The sequence below is a fragment of the Felis catus genome, chromosome D4 (genome assembly GCF_018350175.1).
Source record: "Felis catus isolate Fca126 chromosome D4, F.catus_Fca126_mat1.0, whole genome shotgun sequence".
In the NCBI taxonomy this organism is placed as follows: Eukaryota; Metazoa; Chordata; class Mammalia; order Carnivora; family Felidae; genus Felis; species Felis catus.
In genome coordinates this window covers 25088253-25110657 of record NC_058380.1, presented here as the reverse complement: position 1 = coordinate 25110657, position 22405 = coordinate 25088253, and the positions used below count along the sequence as shown (strand labels likewise).

At 39.0% G+C, this 22405-nt stretch overlaps 1 protein-coding gene across 9 annotated transcripts in view; it reads left to right on the top strand.

Moving 5' to 3' along the window:
• KIF27 (kinesin family member 27) overlaps nucleotides 1-22405 on the top strand; it is a 101808-nt gene that overhangs the window by 9120 nt on the left and 70283 nt on the right. For 7 of the 9 annotated variants that reach the window (XM_045043005.1, XM_045043004.1, XM_045043001.1 and 4 more), the window contains exons 3-5: nucleotides 7356-7583; nucleotides 10792-11750; nucleotides 19147-19290. In XM_045043005.1, the coding sequence (XP_044898940.1) occupies nucleotides 7356-7583; nucleotides 10792-11750; nucleotides 19147-19290 (1331 nt within the window). Of the gene's footprint in view, nucleotides 1-7355; nucleotides 7584-10791; nucleotides 11751-19146; nucleotides 19291-22405 lie in introns of those variants that run through there. The other 2 variants (XM_023242211.2, XM_045043006.1) reach the window with 2 other exon arrangements.

The window sequence follows — 22405 nt, the reverse complement described above, 5'->3', positions numbered from 1 at the left end:
ATTTTTTAAAAAAATCATTTTTTTTTCCCACCATGTTAAGTGTACTCTTTAATCCCCATCCCCTCTTTCCCCCATCACCCTACACACCTCCCGTCTGGTAACCGTCAGTTTATTCTCTATAGTTAACAGTCTCTTTCTTGGTTTGTCTCTCTTTCTTTTTTCCTTTGCTCATTTGTTTTGTTACTTAAATTCCACAAATGAGTGAAATTATATGGTATTTGTCTTTCTCCGACTGACTTATTTCGCTCAGCAGTACACACTCTAGCTCTATCCATGTCTTTGCAAATGGCAAGATTTTATATTTTTTTATGGCTGAATAATATTCCATTATATATATCTGTGGTATCGTCTTCATCCATTCATCTATTGATGGATACTTGGGCTGCTTCCATAGTTTGGCTATTGTAAATAACACTGCTATAAACATAGGGGTTTAAACAAAGGGGTATCCCTTTGAATTACTGTTTTTGTATTTTGGGGGTAAATACCCAATAGTGCAATTACTGGATCATTAGGCAGTTCTATTTTTAAGGTTTTGAGGAAACTCCATACTCTTTTTCCACTGTTTGGAAACAGCTGCACCAGTTTGTATTCCCATCAACGGTGCAAGAAGGTTCCTTTTTCTCTACATCCTTACCAACACTTGTTTCTTGTGTTGTCGATTTTAGCCATTCTGACAGGTATGAGGCAATATCTCATTGTAGTTTTGATTTGCACTTCCCTGATGATGAGAGATGTTGAACGTCTTTTTTTTTTCTTTTTAGTGTTTATTTATTTATTTTTGAGAGAGATAGAGTGCGAACAGGGGAGGGGAAGAGAGAGGGAAGCAGAGAATCCCAAGCAGGCTTCACGCTGTCAGCACAGAGCCCAACATGGGGCTCGGACTCATGAACTGTGAGATCGTGACCTGAGCTGAAATCAAGAGTCAGTTGCTGGGGTGCCTGGGTGGCTCAGTTGGTTGAGCATCAGACTTCGCCTCAGGTCATGATCTCACGGCTTGTGGGTTTGAGCCCCGTGGCAGGCTCTGTGCTAGTAGCTCAGAGCCTGGACCCTGCTTTGGATTCTGTGTCTCCCTCTCACTCTGCTCCTCCCCCACTCACGCTCTGTCTCTCTCTCTCTCTCAAAAATAAATAAACATTAAAAAAAAATTTTTTTGATAGAGTCAGTTGCTCAACTGACTGAACCACCCAGGTTCCCCTCGAGGATCTTTTCAGGTATCTGTTGACCATCTGGATGTCTTCTTTGGAGAAATGTCTGTTCATGTCTTCTGCCCATTTTTAAATTGGATTATTTGTTTTTTGGGTGTTGAGTTGTATCAGTTCTTTCCATATTTTGAATACTAACCCTTTATTGGATGTCATTTGCGAATATCTTCTCTCGTTCAGTAGGGTTGCCTTTTAATTTTGTTGATTATTTCCTTTGCTGTGCAGAAGCTTTTTATTTTGATGTAGTCCCAATAGTTTGCTTCTGCTTTTGTTTCCCTTGCCTCAGGAGACGTATCTAGTAAGAAGTTGCTATGGCCAATGTCAGAGAGATTAATGGCAGTACTCTCTTCAAGGATTTTTGTGATTTCAGGCCTCACATTTAGGTTTTTAATCCACTTTCAGTTTGCTTTTGTATATAGTGAAAGAAAGTGGTCCAGGTTCATTCTTTTGCATGTAGCTGTCCAGTTTTCCCAACATCATTTGTGGAAGAGACTGTCTTTTCCCATTGCATATTCTTTTCCTCCTTTGTTGAAGATAAATTGACCATATAATTGTGGGTTTATTTCTGGGTTTTCTATTCTGTTCTATTGATCTATGTGTCTGTTTTTGTACCAATACCATACTGTCTTGATTGCTGTAGCTTTATAATGTAACGAAGTCTGGAATTGTGATTCCTCCAGTTTTGTTTTTCTTTCTTTTTTTTAACATTTTTTAATTAAATTTTTAAAATGTTTTTTATTTATTTTTTGAGAGTGAGAGACAGAGTGTGAGTGGGGGAGGGGCAGAGAGAGAGGGAGACAAAGAATTCGAAGCAGGCTCCAGGCTCCGAGCTGTCGGTACAGAGCCCGATGCGGGGCTTGAACCCACGAACTGTGAGATCATGACCTGAGCCGACGTTTGATGCTTAACCAACGAGCCAACCCAGGCACCCCCCTTTTTAAAAAATTTTTAAAATGTTTATTTATTTTTGAGAGAGAAAGAGAGAGAGAGGCAGAATGCAAGCAGGGGAGGGGAAGAGAGGAAGGGAGACACAGAATCTGAAGCAGGCTCCAGGCTCTGAGTTGTCAGCACAGAGCCTGACGTGGAACTTGAACTCATGAACCGTGATACCATGACCTGAACTGAAGTTGGATGCTCAACCAACTGAGCTACCCAGGTGCCCCCAGTTTTGTTTTTATTTTTCAAGGTATCTTTGGCTATTTAGAGTCTTTTGTGGTTCCATACAAATTTTAAGATTATTGTAGTTCTGTGAAAAATGCTGTTGGTATTTTGATAAGGATTGCATTTAATGTATAGATTGCTTTGGGTAGTATAGACATTTTCACAGTATTTGTTCTTCTAATCCATAAGCATGGAGCGTCTTTCCATTTCTTTGTGTGTCTTCAGTTTCTTTCATCAATATTTTATAGTGTTCAGAGTACAAATCTTTCACCTCTTTGGTTTAGTTTGTTCCTAGATATTTTATTTTTGGTGCAATTGTAAATGAGATTATTTAATTTTCTTTCTGCTGCTTCATAATTAGTGTATGGGAATGCAAAAGATGCCTGAACATTGATTTTGTATCTTGTGACTTTACTCAATTCATTTATCAGTTCTAGGAGTTTTTTGGTGGAGTCTTTAGCGTTTTCTATATATAGTATTGTGTCATCTGCCAGTAGAGTTTTACTTCTTCCTTACCAATTTGGATGCCTTTTATTTCTTTTTGTTGTCAAATTGCTATGGCTGGGACTTCTAGTTCTATGTTGAATACAAGTGGTGAGTGTGGTCATCCTTGTCTTATTCCTGACCTTCAGGGGAAAAGCTCTCTGTTTTTTACCATTGAATATCTTGTTGGCTATGGGCTTTTCATATATGGCCTTTATTTTGTTGAGATATATTCCCTCTGGACCTACTTTGCAGAGGGTTTTTATCATGAATGGATGATGTTCTTTGTCAAATGCTTTTCTGCATCTGTTGAAATGATCATATGGTTTTTATCTTTTCTCTTACTGATGTGACATACCACATTGATTATTTTGCAGCTTATAAACTACTCTTGCATCCCAGGAGTAAATCCCACTTGATCGTGGTGTATGATTTTTTAAAATATATTTTTGAATTCAGTTTATTAATATTTTAAATTTTTTTTTCAACGTTTATTTATTTTTGGGACAGAGAGAGACAGAGCATGAACGGGGGAGGGGCAGAGAGAGAGGGAGACACAGAATCAGAAACAGGCTCCAGGCTCTGAGCCATCAGCCCAGAGCCCGACGCGGGGCTCGAACTCCCGGACTGCGAGATCGTGACCTGGCTGAAGTCGGACGCTTAACCGACTGCGCCACCCAGGCGCCCCATGAATTCAGTTTATTAATATTTTGTTGAGGATTGCATCCATATTCATGAGAGATCTTGGCCTGTAGTCGTCTTTTTTGTGGTGTCTTTATCTGGTTTTGGTATCAGGGTGATACTGGCTTTATAGAATGAATTTGGAAGTTTTCCTTCCTCTTGTATTTTTTGGAATAGTTTGAGAAGAATGGATATTAGCTCTTTTTTAAATGTTTGGTACAATTCACAATGAAGCTGTCTGGTTGTGGACTTTTGTTTGTCGGGAGTATTTTGATTCCTGATTCAATTTCATTGTTAGTGATTGGTTTGTTCAACTTTTTATTTCTTCCTGCTTCAGTTTTGATAGATTATATGTTTCTAGGAATTCATCCATTTCTTCTAAGTTGTCCAGTTTGTTGGCATATAGGTTTTCATAATATTCTATTACATTTGCTTTTATTTCTATGGTGTTGGTTTTTATTTCTTCCCTTCTGTTAGTAATTTTATTTGGGTCCTCTCTCATTTTTAAAGGAATCTTTCTAGAAACTTATTCCCTGGCTCTTTAAAAATTATAATAATGTGCATTGTAAAAAGAATTGCAAGTGATGCTTAAGAAATTAAATTAGGGGTGCCTGGGTGGCTCAGTTGGTTGAGTGTCAGACTTTGGCTCAGGTCATGATCTTGCAGTTTGTGAGTTTGAGTCCGGCATCGGGCTCTCTGCTGTCGGTGCAGGGCCCACTTAGGATCTTCTGTCCTCCTCTTCTGCCTCCCCCATAAAAAAATGAATAAACATTAAAAAAAAAAAGAAACTAAAATGAATGAAAACCAGTCTTATCCCAAGGAAATAACCATTTGATGTATAGTATTCTAGAGTGCTCTAGACATTTTTCTAGGCATTTTACAAATATGCATGTAGTTTTATTCTTGTTGTTTTACTTAATGAATTATTATACCATTATTTCTATAACTTTCTTTTTGCATTTAACAATATAAAGTATTTCATTTCTTCACTTTTGTGTCATAGAAATTTACTCATTTTTTCAGACTATATAATATTCTACAATTGGAATGGACCATAGTTCCTCCATTCCAGTTTTTATTTATTTCTGAGAGAGAGATAGAGTGTGAGCAGAGGAGGGGCGGAGAGAGAGGGAGACACAGAATCTGGAGCAGGCTCCAGGCTTCGAGCTGTCAACACAGAACCCAGCGTGGGGCTCCAACTCACGAACCATGAGATCATGACCTGAGCCGAAATCAGACACTTAACCGACTTCTTCCTTACCAATTTGGATGGCTTTTATTTCTTTACGTTGTCGAATTGCTATGGCTAAGACTTCCAGTACTATGTTGAATAAAAGTGGAACTCTTTTGCACTGCTGATAGGAATGCAAACTGGTGCAACCACTCTGGAAAACAGTATGGAGGTTCCTCAAAAAATTAAAAATAGAACTACTCTATGACCCAGCAATTGCACTTCTAGGTATTTATCCAAGGGATACAAGAGTGCTGTTTCGAAGGGGCATGTGCACCCCAATGTTTATAGCAGTGCTGTTGACAATAGCCAAAGTATGGAAAGAGCCCAAATGTTCACTGACTGATGAAGGGATAAAGAAGATGTGGTGTATATATATATACAATGGAATATTACTCGGCGATCAAAAAGAATGAAATCTTGTCATTTGCAACAACGTGGGTGGAACTAGAGGGTATTACGCTAAGCAAAATTAGAGAAAAACAAATATATGACTTCACTCATATGTGGAATTTAAGATACAAAACAGATGAACATAAGGGAAAGGAAGGAAAAATAATGTAAACAGGGAGGGGGACAAACCATAAGAGACTCTAAAATACAGAGAACAAACTGAGGGTTGCCAGCAGGGTGTTGGGTGGGCGGAAGGGCTAAAGGGGTGAGGGGCAATAAGGAGGACACTTGTTGGGATGAGCACTGGGTGTTATATATAAGTGACAACATCTATTGTTGCCTGAGTTAATTTTAGCCATTCTGACAGGTATGAGGTCGTATCTCATGTGGTTTTGATTTGTATTTCCCTAATGATGAATGATGTTGAGCATTTTTTCATGTGTCTGTTAGCCATCTGGATGTCTTCTTTGGAAAAGTGTCTATTCATGTCTTGCCCATTTCTTCACTGGATTATTTGTTTTTTAGGTGTTGAGTTTGATAAATTCTTTATAGATTTTGGATACTAACCCTTTATCTGATATGTCATTTGCAGATATCCTCTCCCATTCCGTCCATTGCCTTTTAGTTTTGCTGATTGTTTCCTTCACTGTGCAGAAGCTTTTTATCTTGATGAGGTCCCAATAGTTCATTGTTGCTACTTGTTATTTTTATTTTACTTTATTTTTTTAATGTTTACTTTTGAGAGAGAGAGAGAGCAGGGGAGGGGCAGGGAGAGAGAGAGAGAGAGAGAGAGAGAGAGAGAGAGAGAGAGAAAGACAGAATCTGAAGCAGGCTCCGGGCTCTGAGCTTTCAGTGCAGAGCCCAATGTGGGATTCAAACCTACAAACTGTGAAATCATGACCTGAGCCGAAATCGGATGCTTAACCGACTGAGCCACCCAGGCACTCCTGCTGTCTGATTTTTAAATAATGCTGTTTTTTCCTCTTATAAATAACTTATTGAGCATTTGTAGTGCCTAGGGCACCATGCTAGGCCCTGAGGCAGAATAATCTTTTTTTTTCAATAGGATGCCTATTTAAACTAATAGTCATTTTCCTGCTTCTCAGAACCTTGGATTTACTGACTTGTACCAGAAACTAGAACATTCTCTAGAAACTTTTGTGTGTTCTTTAAATAACATACAATAGCTAAACGATAGCTGTTGATGTATAAAACTTTACAAGTTCTCTCTCCGAAGCTGTCTCCGGAATATAAGTGTAACGTTGAAAATATAGCATTTAGGTTACCAAAATACCTATTGAAGCTTTATGATAAATATTTGAAATTCAGTGTTTTGGTAAGTTTTAAATTACTGTGTTTTGTTATCTTTTGAAGTGGGAAATGAATGAGCTGTTTCTAATCGACTTTATATTCTGGATAATCTACAATGTGTATATTGCACTGTAGTTCATAGGTAATGCTATTGGCTAGTTCCTGGAAACTCTCAAAAAAGAATCTTCACTCTCTCTTGTATTAGAAAAAGCTACAGCCTCCTTTATTTGCCACACGATGGCAGTCTTGCATCTTAAATTAGGTGAAAGGTAGTCCAAGTTAATAGAGGTTCACATTTTCAGGATGTTTGTTGCCAAAAATGTAAACCTTGGTAATTTTCAACCTGGAAGCTAGTTATTTTTAAGGTTCATTTGCAAGCCAACCCTTTGTGCCTGAAATATATTTTCTATGGAACAATGCTGCAAATGCTGGGTAGGTTTCTAAATTAACCTAACTTATTTAACCTTAAGTCCCAATTTGTTCTTTGACTTGTTTCACACTTTATCTTGTAATTTTTAAAACTATTTAAAAAATTGTTGGGGCACCTGGGTGGCTCAGTCGGTTAAGCGGCCAACTTTGGCTCAGGTCATGATCTCGCGGTCCATGAGTTTGAGCCCCGTGTCGGGCTCTGTGCTGACAGCTCAGAGCCTGGAGCCTGTTTCAGATTCTGTGTCTCCCTCTCTCTGACCCTCCCCTGTTAATGCTCTGTCTCTCCCTCTCTCAAAAATAAATAAAACGTTAAAAAAATTTTTTTTTAAATTGTGGAAACTTTTACACATCAATATTATAGTTTACAGTTTTAAAAAATTTGTAATATAGAGAAATGTAAGAAAATAGATGTATACATTATAAATTTGGGGTTTGGGGTTTTCTTATATTTTAATTTTCAGATGTCCTTTCTTTCTCTAAATTTTTAGCTTCAGTTGTGGAGGGTCAAAAGGGTATCATTCCTCGAGCTATCCAAGAAATATTTCAAAACATCTCTGAAAATTCTAGCACTGACTTTAATATCAAAGTGTCTTATATAGAGGTATATAAGGAAGACCTAAGAGATCTTCTAGAATTGGAAACATCTATGAAGGATCTTCACATCCGAGAAGATGAAAAAGGAAACACAGGTAAATAGCATTGACTGCCTTCATTACCAAAAAGATGTGATTTAATTCAGTTTCTGGATATATTGCAAAGAATCTTTAAAACAGACATAGAAGCAAAAGGAATTTGTTTTTTCTTTAAAATTGAATACCTTTTTGATTCCCAATATCCATTAAATCACCCAGGTGAAAAGTAGTTCAGACTTGTTGGTTAGATGAAGTTAGTAAGTTGTAATTCAAGATACTTATATTCTATAATTGTTCCCGCTCTGGGCTGAAGATCAGTGAGACTTTGAAATAGGCTAAATTAGTATTTGTACTTTTTTTTCTCCCAGAGTTTCTCCCAGATTAGAGATGGCTTCTCCCTTTGGTGTTTGTCCAAGTTGATCTAGAATTCTCCTTTTGTCCTCTTTGATTTTGTCCTGTACTTTGTTGTATTTTTCAAGACCTGACTTTCTATGCTAGCAACTTGTTAATCTCATTAAATATCAATTTGTTTGGAAATGGGAGAAGGTTCGAATGGGTCAAAATGCAAGTATTTTAAAGAATTGCACCTCCTGCTTTTCTGATTTAAAGGGTTATATGTTCAACATAGAACATTTTGAAAACATAGAAAAGTTTAAGGAAGAAAGTTGTTAATGATCAGCTTTAATCCCAGAACCCAGAAAAAGTAACTTCTGTTTTTGGTGTGTTTCCTTCCAGATTTCTTTTCCCATGCATGTATAATTTTTTTTAATATACTGCAACCCTACATATAGCATCGCATCTTATTTTTTCATGTAATATTTATATGGTGAGCATTTTCACACAACATTAAATATTTCTCAAAGTTATGAGTCTTCATGGTCATGTGGTAATTTGTCTTCTAAATGTATTATACTTTAACTAATATTCCATTGTTGGACATTTAAGCAGTTTCCAGAGTTTCATTATTATTAACAACAATGACTTGGATGTGTTTCTAAGAAAGGATACTTAGGTAGAACCTTCTTGGAGAAAAAGGATCCTGCTTGAGGAGTGTCCCCTTGAGGGAATCTCCTTGCAGTAGGAATGTAAGGTCGTTCAAACTGCCTGCAGGGGGCAGTGAAGTTTGTTGCCTTTTTAGCCCTGGCTTGGCAGCCCTGGAATTCCTCAATGTTTGAAAAAATTGGTTTTTGTTTTGTTTTTAATTTTGTTTTACATTTATTTATTTTTTGAGAGAGAGAGAGAGAGAGAGAGAGAGAGAGAGAGAGAGAGAGAGAGAGAACAAGCGGGGGAGGGGCAGAAAGAGAGGGAGACACAGAATCCGAAGCAGGCTCCAGGCTCTGAGCTGTCAGCACAGAGCCCGACGCAGGGCTCGAACCCACGAACTGCAAGATCATGACCTGAGCTGAAGCTGGTCGCCTAACCGACTGAGCCACCCAGGCACCCCTGTTTTGTTTTTTAGAAAGAAAGCATACATGGTAGTCTATGGTCTTATTAGATAATTCAGTATAGTTTATCTTTTCTGGACAGAATCCAGGCCAGTGTTTTGAGCTTCTGTATCATATAAAAGGTAATTCTTGAATGTTTTTATTTTTTGTTAAAGATACAAAAATAATACATATTTATTGTAAAATAGCCCATATGCTGTCACCCCTGATAAACTTAATAGCTGTTATCAGTCCTGCAAAAGTTTTGGAAAGATGTGACAAATGCTCTTAAGACAAATTGCCGTATGTTTTATACGGTATTCCACTCACAACCAAAATGTATTTCTTTGACACCCTTATTTAGTTCCTTCGTGTAAAGCACTGGTTGGCATCCAACCTGGATGCTGCACAATTAGCATCACCATGGAAGCTTTTTAAAAAATACTGATTTCCAGGGGCGCCTGGGTGGCTCAGTTGGTTAAGTGACCAACTTCAGCTCGGGTCATGATCTCGCAGTTTGTGAGTTCGAGCCCCACGTCGGGCTCTGTGCTGACAGCTCAGAGCCTGGAGCCTACTTCAGATTCTGTGTTTCCCCCTCTCTCTACCCCTCCCCTGCTCACGCTCTCTGTCTCTCTCTCTCTCAATAATAAATAAACATTTAAAAAGTTAAAAAAAAAACTGATTTCTGGGCCCTGCTTTTCAGAAATCCTGATGAATTTGTCTGATCGGGCCTGGGCATCAGTACTTTCTCTTTTATAAAGCTTCCAGATGATTTGCAGCTAGGTTTGAGGACCATGGATAGTGCTAAGCTGTAGCCTAACATTAAAAAACTTTATGAAAGTTATCCTTTGATTTACAGTTACATTGTCATACTTTATAATTGGTGATATGTTAGCATTCCCTGTTGGTAGTATAAGTACTTTAGAACTTTCAATGAACTAGGTTGTTAAGAAAGTGTCATGATGGAAATAATGAAAGCAAAATGATTATTTTTTAAGAAAACAGTGACATAATCGGATCTGAATAAAGAGGAACCATGGCTCTGTAATTCAAGCACAGAATCAGGAGCTTTATGACTCTGATTCAAAGCCCAAATCCACCTTCTTCTTTTTGAAATATGTTTGGATATAAACAAATAGTGTGGGTGGTAAGCTTTGGTTTATTTTTGGCTCTTATTCTGCTGTTGTTGAAATAGAAACTTTTTTGCTTTTTGTGAATTGCCAACATGTTTGTTTATCTTATACTCTGATATTGTGTAGGTTAAGCCTGTTTTTAAAATGAATAGCCAATTTATTTATACTGAAATCTTCATGTATTGTTGGTTATGACCACACAGTACCAAAACCCTTAAACCTAAGGATGGTTTGAAGACTCAAAAGAAACTGATTTCTTTTAATTAATCTACTACTAGTTAATTCTTTTGAGTTAATATTTAATTAATCTATTTAAATAAGTCTGTTAGACTCTATAAGTCAAAATACTGGATTAAAGGGTTTTTCTTTTCTCATTCATCTTAAAGAATTGAGTATGATATGTGACTCCAAAGAAACCAGATTGTTTAATACACACACACACACACACACACACACACACACACACATATATAATATCTTTTAGAATTTAAATATCAAAATGAGTGCTGTCTATTAAAATAGTTCCTTTGGGAGATTATCCAAAATTACTTAATGATATTGCTGTCACTATTGTTTGAAATGCTCTTGATTTTTTAAGACACGTTCTTAGCCTGGGAAGTTTAGCAAATAATAACTGTTGTGGTTAAGTTTAACTCTACTGGGTTTTGATTAAAATTTGGTTTAAAAACTTGGTGTTGCTATTTTAAGTGATTGTTGGGGCCAAGGAATGTCACGTGGAGAATGCAGATGAGGTGATGAGTCTCCTGGAGATGGGGAATGCAGCCAGGCATACAGGTACCACCCAAATGAACGAGCACTCCAGTAGATCACATGCAATTTTTACAATCAGCATTTGTCAAGTAGAGAAAAATACAGAGGCAGCTGAAGATGGATCGTGGTATTCCCATCGGCATATTGTCTCAAAGTTCCACTTTGTGGATTTGGCGGGCTCGGAAAGAGTAACTAAAACCGGGAATACTGGCGAACGGTTCAAAGAATCCATTCAGATCAACAGTGGGCTGTTGGCTTTAGGAAATGTAATCAGTGCTCTTGGGGACCCACGCAGGAAGAGCTCCCATATTCCATATAGGGACGCTAAAATCACCCGGCTTCTGAAAGATTCCTTGGGAGGCAGTGCCAAGACTGTCATGATCACTTGCGTCAGCCCATCCTCCTCAGATTTTGACGAGTCTTTAAATTCCCTCAAATATGCCAACAGAGCACGCAATATTAGAAACAAACCCACCTTAAACTTCAGCCCCGAGTCTGATCGTATGGACGAAATGGAATTTGAAATCAAGTTGCTTCGAGAAGCTCTGCAAAGCCAGCAGGATAGCATCAGCCAAACCAGCCAGATCCATCAAGAGGGGACTCCTGATAAAAACAGGATCCGGTCTCTTGAGGAACAAGTAGCTCAGCTACAAGGAGAGTGTCAGAGTTACCAAACCTGTGTAGAGGAAGCCTTTACCTTCCTGGTGGACTTAAAGGGTGCTGTCAGACTGAACCAAAAGCAGCAACACAAACTGCAGGAGTGGTTTAACATGACCCAGGATGTCAGGAAGGCGGTGTTCACCTCGTCCAGAGGGAGCCACGGCGTCGGCAACCTGGAAGAAGGACCACAGCATGTGACAGTTCTCCAGCTGAAGCGAGAGCTTAGGAAATGCCAGGTATGTAGACACCACTTCCGTTAGTGACTTGTTTAAGGACTCCGTTTATTTGGGCAAGGGTCATTTTGGGATTCCAGAAGTTTTTAAAAAGGATTATATGTAAATTCTCATTTGCCTTTTGCTCAGTCTCTTTTTCCTTTCTCTTTTAATATATATATTTTTTAATTTTTTCTTTTAACGTTTATTTATTTTTGAGACAGAGAGAGAGCGAGCATGAACGGGGGAGGGTCAGAGAGAGAGGGAGACACAGAATCCGAAACAGGCTCCAGGCTCTGAGCCATCAGCCCAGAGCCCGACGCGGGGCTCGAACTCACAGACCGCGAGATTGTGACCTGAGCCGAAGTCGGACGCTCAACCCAGGCGCCCCTCTTTTAATATTTTTTTAATTTTTTTAAGTTTATTCATTTCGAGAGACAGAGCAAGTGGGGGAGGGGTAGAGAGAGAGGGAGAGAGAGAGAATCCCAAGGAGGCTCCACAATGTCAGCACAGAGCCTGACACAGGATTCAAAGTCCGGAAACTTGAGACCATGACCTGAGCCGAAACCAAGAGTCAGATGCTTAACCGACTGAGCCACCCAGTTGCCCCTCTCTTTCAGTATTTTAACTTGTTATATTTATGAAGTAGAATCTTGGGGACCTGGTCATTAATTTAGAGGGTGAAGAGAAACATAATTTCAGAAACAAAATGAAGTACTTTATTGAGTTTTTATCCCTCTTTGGGTCAGTGGTTCTTGAAGAAAAAAAAAAAAACTTCACCCCTTGAGTGTGGAATGTTGAGTTTTTTTAAAAAGTTTATTTATTTATTTTGAGAGAGTACAGTGGGGGAGGGACAGAGAGAGAGGGAGAGAGAGAATCGTAAGCAGGCTCTGTGCTGTCAGTGCAGAGCCTGATGTGGGTTCGAACCCATGAACTGTGAGATCGTAACCTGAGCTGAAATCAAGAGTCAGAGGCTTAAGTGACTACTGAGCCACCCAGGCACCCCGGAATGTTGATTTTTTTTTTTAAACAAACAAAATCATTGTATGTGACAATATTTAAGAGATGTAGGTATGTACATGTGTACATATTACATATATGTACATTGAGTTCCGAAATACATTTGTCACTTTCCATTCAAAAACCTGAAGATTTCGTGTCCCTAGGGAAATCACGGAAAACAAGATGTACCTATTCTGCTTACATGGAGTTTGCATTCTGTTGGGCAAATAGGTATTCTGCCAGTTTTTGAAAATAGGAAAACAGCTTTCTTTCTTTTTTTTTTTTTTTTAATTTTTTTTCAACGTTTATTTATTTTTGGGACAGAGAGAGACAGAGCATGAACGGGGGAGGGGCAGAGAGAGAGGGAGACACAGAATCGGAAACAGGCTCCAGGCTCTGAGCCATCAGCCCAGAGCCCGACGTGGGGCTCGAACTCACGGACCGTGAGATCGTGGCCTGGCTGAAGTCGGACGCTCAACCGACTGCGCCACCCAGGCGCCCCTCTTTTTTTTTTTTTAATGTTTATTTATTTTTGAGAGAGACAGAGACCGAATGCAAGTGGGTTAGGGGCAGAGAGAGAGGGAGACACAGAATCCCAAGCAGGCTCCAGGCTCTGAGCTGTCAGCAGGGCTTGAACTCACAAACCGCGAGATCATGACCTGAGCCAAAGTCCGATGCTTAACCGACTGAGCCACCCAGGTGCCCTGAAAACAGCTTTCTAGTTAGAAATCTTTCCTCTGTACCTCTTTATATGTATTAGAAAGAAACCTCTATTGTAGCAGTTCTTGAACTTTTTATTCACAAGGTTTTTTTTTTTTTTTTTTTAATATTATTTATTTTTGAGAGAGAGCACAAACAGGGGAGGGGCAGAGAGAGAGGCAGAGGATCTGGAGTGGGCCTGATAGCACTACGCTGATAGCAGAGAGCCCAGTGGGGAGCTCGAACCCACAAACCGCGAGGTGAGTTGAAGTCAGACACTTAACTGACTGAGCCACCCAGGTGCCCATACAAGGTTTTTTTTTTTTTATGTTTTTAAAATTGAGGTCCCCTAAAGAGCTTTTGTTTATGTGGGTTGTATCTATTGATATTTACCATATTAGAATTAAAACACAAAAATTTAAGCTATTAATTCACTCAAAATAATAACCCAATGACAAATAAAGACATTTTTTCATGAAAAGTAACTATTTTCGAAATAAAAAAACTTAATAAAAGTGGAATTGTTGTACATTTTTGCAAATCTCTTTTAATGTCTGGCTTAATAGAGGATGTGTGGATTTTCCTATCTGCTTCGGCATACAGTTTGTTGCAATATGTTGTTTTAGTTGAAGTACATGAAGAACATCCAGCGTCATTTAGATTTGTAATTGGAAAGAGGAACATTTTAATTTATTGTCAGATAATTATGGATATTTTTCTTTGTTATTGCACCAAAACTCAACAAGTAGCGGCATCCTAAAGTTTACTTGCAATGTGGGATTTGAAACTACTTTTGTGGGGCGCCTGGGTGGCACAGTCGGTTGAGCGTCCGACTTCAGCCAGGTCACAATCTCGCGGTCCGGGAGTTCGAGCCCCGCGTCAGGCTCTGGGCTGATGGCTCAGAGCCTGGAGCCTGTTTCCGATTCTGTGTCTCCCTCTCTCTCTGCCCCTCCCCCCATTCATGCTCTGTCTCTCTCTGTCTGAAAAAATAAATAAAAAACGTTGAAAAAAAATTTTTTTAAAAAAAAGAAACTACTTTTGTTACATTAAGATCTGTACATTAAAATTTTTATTTTTATCTTGCTTTTTTTTTTTTAAGAGAGAGAGAAAGAGCACGTGCTTGCGCACGCAAGCAGGAGAGGGGCGGCAGGAGAGGGAGAGAGACTCTCCTGCAGGCTCCACGCCCAGCACAGAGCCTGTCACAGGGCTCCATCTCACAACTGTGAGATCGTGATCTGAGTGGAAATCAAGAGTCAGTTGTTTGACCGACTGAGCCACCCAGGCTCCCCTTTATCTTGTACTTTGAATGGATCTTTCATCCACATGATTTTCAATCATCACCCATCGATCATTTGGAAAATATTTGTTTACTAAGTTATGTGCATCTTCCAATCAAGGGGCAGAAAGAGAGGGAGAGAGAGAATCAAGACTTGGACGCTCAACTGACTGAGCCACCCAGGCACCCTATCTCACAACGTCTGATACTTAAATATAAGCATTTAAAGTCATAACTTTAAAATAATGGAGTTTTAAATTTTTGTTTTGAAGTAATCTGCCCCCAATATGAGGCTTGAACTCATGACCTTGAGAGCAAAAGTTGCATGCTGTATTGACTGAGCCATCCAGGTTCCCCAAAAATCATGGATTTTTTTTTTTTAAAGCAGTAACTCTGCTCTACCTTCTTCATAATAGAGCAGGCCTGACCCTTCTTGTTTGGCATAATAAAGTGGCAGAACAGGAAATACAGTTGATGGGAAGCTTGAACTTTGGAGCACTATAGGAGTTGATAGTAAGGAGTACTTCATCCTTCTAAGGTGGCTGAAATGGAAGCCCATAAAACCCCCTGATTGAGGATGGTGGGGTAGTAAGTTTTTCTCTCCATCTGTTGGAAATTCTGAATTAACTTCCTCTAGATTATGTACTCTAGATTAAGATTTCCCAAGGATATTAACAGTCTTTTTTTTGTTGTTGTTAACGTTTATTCACTTTTTGAGAGAGAGAGACAGAGTGTGAGCAGGGCAGAGGGCAGAGAGAGAGGGAGACACAGAATCGGAAGCAGGTTCCAGGCTCTGAGCTGTCAGCACAGAGCCCAACATGGGGCTTGAACTCACAAACTGTGAGATCATGACCCGAGCTGAAGTCAGATGCTTAACCGACTGAGCCACCCAGGAGCCCCAGGATATTAACAGTCTTGATGAAAAAGGGCACCATGATCAGATGGCTTTAGGGAATGCTAGATTACAAAAATCCCAAGACTTCTCAGAACTTTCAAAGTGCTAGTGTAATTAATCTCAGTGTGAAAGATACAATATTCAGTATTTCCCAATTAAAAAAATAGATTTTTTTTTTTTTTTTGGTCTGAAGTCTTGCAGGAGTAGTAATCTTGGATACCACTAAATAGCAAATAGAGAAGTGATTGCTGTCATTCCTCACCCATATGTCTCCTTAAAAAGTTGTTTTCTAGGGGTGCCTGGGTGGCTCCATTGGTTAAGCATCTGGCTTTGGCTCAGGTCATGATCTGGCAGTTTGTGAGTTTGAGCCACGCATCGGGCTATGTGCAGACAGCTCAGAGCCTGGAGACTGCTTCAGATTCTGTGTCTCCTATCTCTCTGCCCCTCTCCTGCTTGCTCTCTCTCTCTCTCTCCAAAATAAATAAACAAAAAAAATTAAAAAGTTTTCTAGACTTTCTGTTTGAGACAGAATAACATAGTGGTTAAGAACATTGGTACCAAACTCCTCTAAGATTTGAATTCCAACTCCTTTGCTTACTTGCTCTGTGACTTTGGGAAAATACTTAACCTCTCTGTGCTAATTAAACAATAATAACAAGCACCTTGTAGGGTTCCTGTGAAGATTATTAAAACACTAGTTCCCATAAAACGATGAGAAGGCTGCCTGGCCTGGAGTAAGGGTCAATAAAAGCAGCTCATTATTATCTCTCATTTATTTTTCACCTACCTAGCTCATTATTATCTCTCACCTATTATTCACCTGCTGAGGTTATGTATCAGTGGCAGCTAAGTGATTGGACTTAGTAGCTGTACGTGGGGCCACATGCCAGGGGTTACTGTGAAGTCAGCTTGATAAACTACTTAGCAAGACAGCAGGTCTGTGCAGGGAGAGGCATGGACATTCTCTTTGCTCAGCCCTGCTTCCTTGAGCCTATTACACAAGCAGGTAAGTACTTAAAAATAAAATTCCTAGCCAACAGGAGATCGTGGGCCATATCGCAGGTAGAATTACCACCAGATTTTTGCTAAGGAAGTGTCACTTTGAACTTCACCATCTTCTCCTTGTTAGATGCTGTCAGGTAGTGTTTCTGTTTTTTTGTTTTTAATTTTTTTTTAATGTTTACTTTTGGGGGAGAGAGAGAGAGAGAGAGAGAGAGAGAGAGAGAGTGCGTGCGAGTGGGGGAGGGGCAGAGAGAGAGGGAGACAGGATCTGAAGCAGGCTTTGTGCCGGCAGCAGACAGCCTGATGTGGGACTTGAACTCATGAACCATGAGATCATGACCTGAGCCGAAGTTGGACATTTAACCCACTGAGCCAGCCAGGTGCTCCTGTATCAGGTAGTGTTGTAATCCTTGGTTTTTGCCATTGGTCAGTTATTGGAATACTCCATATCCTAATAAACACCTCTTGAAGGACTTTGTTGCATTTTTATTCCAAATTTTGAATACGAGAACAGTATGTGAACATGAATTTACTCAACAGTTAAACACTTGAAATAAATAATAAATAATATAGCTGTAGTCTGTAAAGCATATGTAAAAATAGTTGAATATGCAGTACTACGTGACAAATTACATTTTAAGCTCAAATGTACAGTTTACCATGGGAGAGGATATTAACCAATGAGAATTATAGTTTAATCTCATTTTATGAAAGAAGTCACATAGGTCATATGTAAACATATGAAAATAAGGACCATCAGGGCCATGTGTCCTCTCCTCATTTGGTCACTTGAGGATCCCAAGCAGAGAAAAGAAGGGACTTGCCCTAAGTGGTGCTACGAGGCTGTGGCAAATCAAGGCTGGCCTTGGTCTATGGGTTCTCTGTACAGGGACCCATCTACCCCTCTATGCCATTGCCTGAGTAGTCACGTACATACTCTGTTTTCGTGAATTAAATCTTACTTGTAAAGGGAACACTATTTTTGTAAATCATCTCTTGTTCTTGTGTTTTCCTATAGCTTAGGAGAAAGAACATGGGGTTTGATCCAGAAAGACCCTGGGATTGAAGGTCAGGAGTTTGGTTTATCTACTGGGTCATCTTGGGAAAAGGTTTTAATCTCTTGGTTTCTTCATGAAAAAAGAATCATGTCTATTCAGTGAGATTTTTTTAAATGTATTTTTAATGTTTGTTTGTTTATTTATTTATTTATTTATAAATGTTTATTTATTTTTGAGACAGAGAGAGACAGAGCATGAACGGGGGAGGAGCAGAGAGAGAGAGAGAGGGAGACACAGAATCCGAAGCAGGCTCCAGGCTCTGGGCTATCAGCACAGAGCCCGATGTGGGGCTTGAACTCATGAACTGTGAGATCATGACCTGACCCAAAGTTGGACACTGAACCGACTGAGTCACCTAGGCGCCCCACAGTGAGATATTTTTAAAATGTCAAGTCACTATCTAGCATAAAATACACTTTAAAAAAATTATTTATTTATTTTGAGAGAGAGAGAGGGAGGGGGAGAGAGAGAGGGAGAGAAACCCAGGCAAAACTCTGCACTCTCAGTTTAGAGGCCAACGCGGGGCTCAATCCCATGAACTGTGAGACCGTGACCTGAACTGAAATCAAGTCGGACGCTTAACCAACTGAGCCACCCAGGCGCCCCTAGCATAAAATTCACTCAACAAATATTAAATTTCTTTCAGTTTATTTAATTTAAAAAATTTTTTTAAAAGTATTACTTGCATATCTCAAGTTTATTTGAAAACAGGCATAATTCATTGGAAATTAAGAAAACTATTTGTTTAACCATATTTTTAGATATCTTCAAAATGTCTCTTCATAGTGAAAGTGCATAAAATTACCAAATATTTGGGGCGACTGAGTGACTCAGTCAGTTAAGTGTCTGACTTTGGCTCAGGTCATGATGTCATGGCTTGTGGGTTCGAGCCCCACATCAGGCACTGTGCTGACAGCTCAGAGCCTGGAGCCTGCTTTGGATCTTGTGTGTGTCTCTCTCTGCCCCTTCCCTGCTTGTGCTCTCTCTCTCTCAAAAATAAACATTAAAAAAAATTTTTTTTGAATTACCAAATATTCTTTATTTAAAAGATCCAAATGTGTTCTTAACTCTATAGGTCAGTTTGGAAAACGTGACCTCTTTGATTTTTAAAAACCCACATTTAAAAGTCTCATGGCAAAAAAAAAAAAAAAATCTCATGGCAATTCTAGCAAACTTGTAAAAATAACTCCTCCTGAGTGTAGTCTAGAAATCAAGTGACTGTTTTTGTTTTAAAATTCAGAAAATAAAAACCAGGAAAGTCTTTGTATCTTTATGGTAATTAATTCTTAGGTTATAGCAATGACAGGTCCTCGAACTGTTTCTGCCTTTCTTCTACAGAAAGCAAAAAAAATTGAAAATGAATAGGATGAGAAAAATTTCGAGAGACATTGTCAAACCATCATGAAATCCCAGTTTTTGTGGTATTTTCTGGGCTGTCTGGAGTACTTTCTGTGGTGAATCTCTTGTGCTTTCTTTCCCTCCTCCCAGTGTGCACTGGCTGCTGATGAAGTTGTATTTAATCAGAAGGAATTGCAGGTGAAGGAACTGAAGAATCAAGTGCAAATGATGGTCCAGGAAAACAAAGGACACGTGGTATCTTTGAAAGAAGCACAAAACATCAATAGATTGCAGGTAGAGTTTCTTGACCTATCTAGTGCTGTAGATTTAGTTGAATAGTACTTGGCTAAAAGAATAGCATTTTAAGTTTATTTATTTGAGAGAGAGAGAGAGACAGTGAAAGAGAGCAGGGGAGGGCCAGAGAGAGAGGGAGAGAGAGAATCCCAAGCAGGCTCCACACTTTTAGTGTAGAGCCTGATGTGGGGCTTGATGTCACGAACCATGGGCCAAAATCAAGAGTCAGATGCTTAATTGACTGAGCCACCAGCCGCCCCAGAATAGCATTGTATTGTATTGTATTGTATTGTATTGTATTGTATTGTATTGTATTTTGTTTTGTTTTATTATTTTATTTTATTAATTTTATTTTTTAAAGGAGATATTTCATCCCAGTTATTTAAAAAAAAAAATTTTTTTTTTAATGTTTATTTATTTTTGAGACAGAGAGAGACGGAGCATGAACGGGGGAGGGTCAGAGAGAGAGGGAGACACAGAATCCGAAACAGGCTCCAGGCTCTGAGTGGTCAGCACAGAGCCTGACGTGGGGCTCGAACTCACGGACCGCGAGATCTTGACCTGAGCTGAAGTTGGATGCTCAACCGACTGAGCCACCCAGGCGCCCCTCATCCCAGTTATTTAAAAAAAATTTTTTTTAATGTTTATTTATCTTTGAGAGACAGAGAGAGAGAGAGAGAGAGAGAGAGAGATCATGAGTGGGGTGGGGCAGAGAGCGAGGGAGACACAGAATCCAAAGCAGGTTCCAGGCTCTGAGCTGTCAACACAGAGCCCTATGTGGGGCTTGACCCCACGGACTGCAAGATCATGACCTGAGCTGATGTCAGACGCTTAACTGACTGTGCCACCCAGGCCCCCCGAGGAGAAAACATTTTTATTGTTAGCCTGACTTTCACAAATATGAAGGTGATACACAACTTAATTTGCATATCATATTACAGTTACCTTTTCTCCATGTTTTTCCATTCTGCTGTTTGCCAAGGTAATAGGCAACATGATGTTTTTAAGAGTTGGAAAGTAAACACATACTTTAAAATTTATTAGATAATCCTTTTATACTCTTATCAGTGATTTGCTCTTTAACCTTGGTTAAACTTTCTACTTTTCTATCTTAGCTTCCCTAATGTCCCTAAATATTATACTTCTCGGCTGTGAACACCCCCACCCCCATCCGTGGTGGGGCACTTCCCACAGCCCCAAACAGTTAATTTCATTTAAAGCCTTTAGGTTCCTATCAGAGAGGAATAACCTGATCCAGCACAAGTTAGATTTTGATTTTGACATTTCATTTTTGTTTCCTTTTTTAACTCTTCTCATTCTATAATAGTTTAAAAACATAAAACATAAACAAAACACAATGTACCATGCAGTGTTGTATCACAAAGAGAGCAGCAGCTGGGTAACCAGCTGGTAAATAGTAAACTGTCAAAAAATAGTCAGCTTTCTGCCCCTTAGAAGTCCTTAGTTGGTCCTGATCAGAGAGAGCCGCTTTCCTCACTTGATAGTATTGCTTTCCTTGGTTTGCTTTGTGGTTTTACTCTATATCCTTGAACACTACGGTTTACTTGTTGGAATTTTAAGAAATTTAATCATTCAGTACATATATTCTTTAGTATCTAGTTGCCTTTATTGAAAGTTTTTTTTTTTTTTGTTCTGATTCACCTATCATGTGTGTAACTGTAGTCTGTTTAGGTTTGTAGACATATAGGATTTCATTGTATGAATATATGGCAATTTATGTTTCTCTTCTACTCTTAATGAATGTTTTTTGGTGATGGACATTGTATTTATTTTATTTTCTTTGTTTTTTTTTAAGATTTTATTTTTTAAGTAATCTCTGCACCCAAAGTGGGGCTTGAACTCATTGATCAAGAGCCGTGTGCTCTACTGACTGAACCAGCTAGGTACTCTCTTTTTTTTTCTTAATTCTGGTATAATTAACAATGTTGTATTAGTTTGAGGTGTCTAATATAGTGATTCAACAATTCTGTACATTACTCAGTCCTTACTGGGATGGACATTTTCTCATAGGTGTCTGTTGGTGCACACGCACATACATTTGTTTTGGATTTGTTCCTGGAAGTTGGAGTGGTAGGTCATAGGGAAGGCGAATTTTCAACTTTAACAAATAATATCACACTCTTTTCCCAATTTACACTCACACCGGTACTGTATGAGTATGCCTCTTGTTCCACATGCTTATCAATGTTTGTTGTTAATTTTTTTATTTCTCTGAAAGTTTTGGGTTTTTTTTTAATTTTGTTTTTTAAATTTATATCCAAATTAGTTAGCATACAGTGCAACAATGATTTCAGGAATAGACTCCTTAGTGCCCCTTCCCCATTTAGCCCATCCCCTCTCCCACACCCCCTCCAGTAACCCTCTGTTTGTTCTCCATATTTATGAGTCTCTTCTGTTTTGTTCCCCTCCCTGTTTTTATATTATTTTTGTTTCCCTTCCCTTATGTTCATGTTTTGTCTCTTAAAGTCCTCATATGAATGAAGTCATATGATATTTGTCTTTCTCTGACTGACTACTTTCAGTTACCATAATACCCTCCAGTTCCATCCACGTAGTTGCAAATGGCAAGATTTCATTCTTTTTGATTGCCGAGTAATACTCCATTGTATATATATACCACACCTTCTTTATCCATTCATCCATCGATGGACATGTGGGCTCTTTCCATACTTTGGCTATTTTGATAGTGCTGCTATGAACATGGGGGTGCATGTGTCCCTTCGAAACAGCCCACCTGTATCCCTGTGGATAAATGCCTAGTAGTGCAATTGCTGGGTCGTGGGGTAGTTCTATTTTTAGTTTTTTGAGGAACCTCCATAATGTTTTCCAGAGTGGCTGCACCAGCTTGCATTCCCACCAACAATGCAAAAGAGATCCTCTTTCTCCGCATCCTTGCCAACATCTGTCTTTGCCTGAGTTGTTAATGTTAGCCATTCTGATAGGTGTGAGGTGGTATCTCATTGTAGTTTTGATTTGTATTTCCTTGATGATGAGTGATGTTGAGTATTTTTTCATGTGTCTGTTGGCCATCTGGATGTCTTCCTTGGAGAAGTGTCTATTCATGTCTTTTGCCCATTTCTTCACTGGATTATTT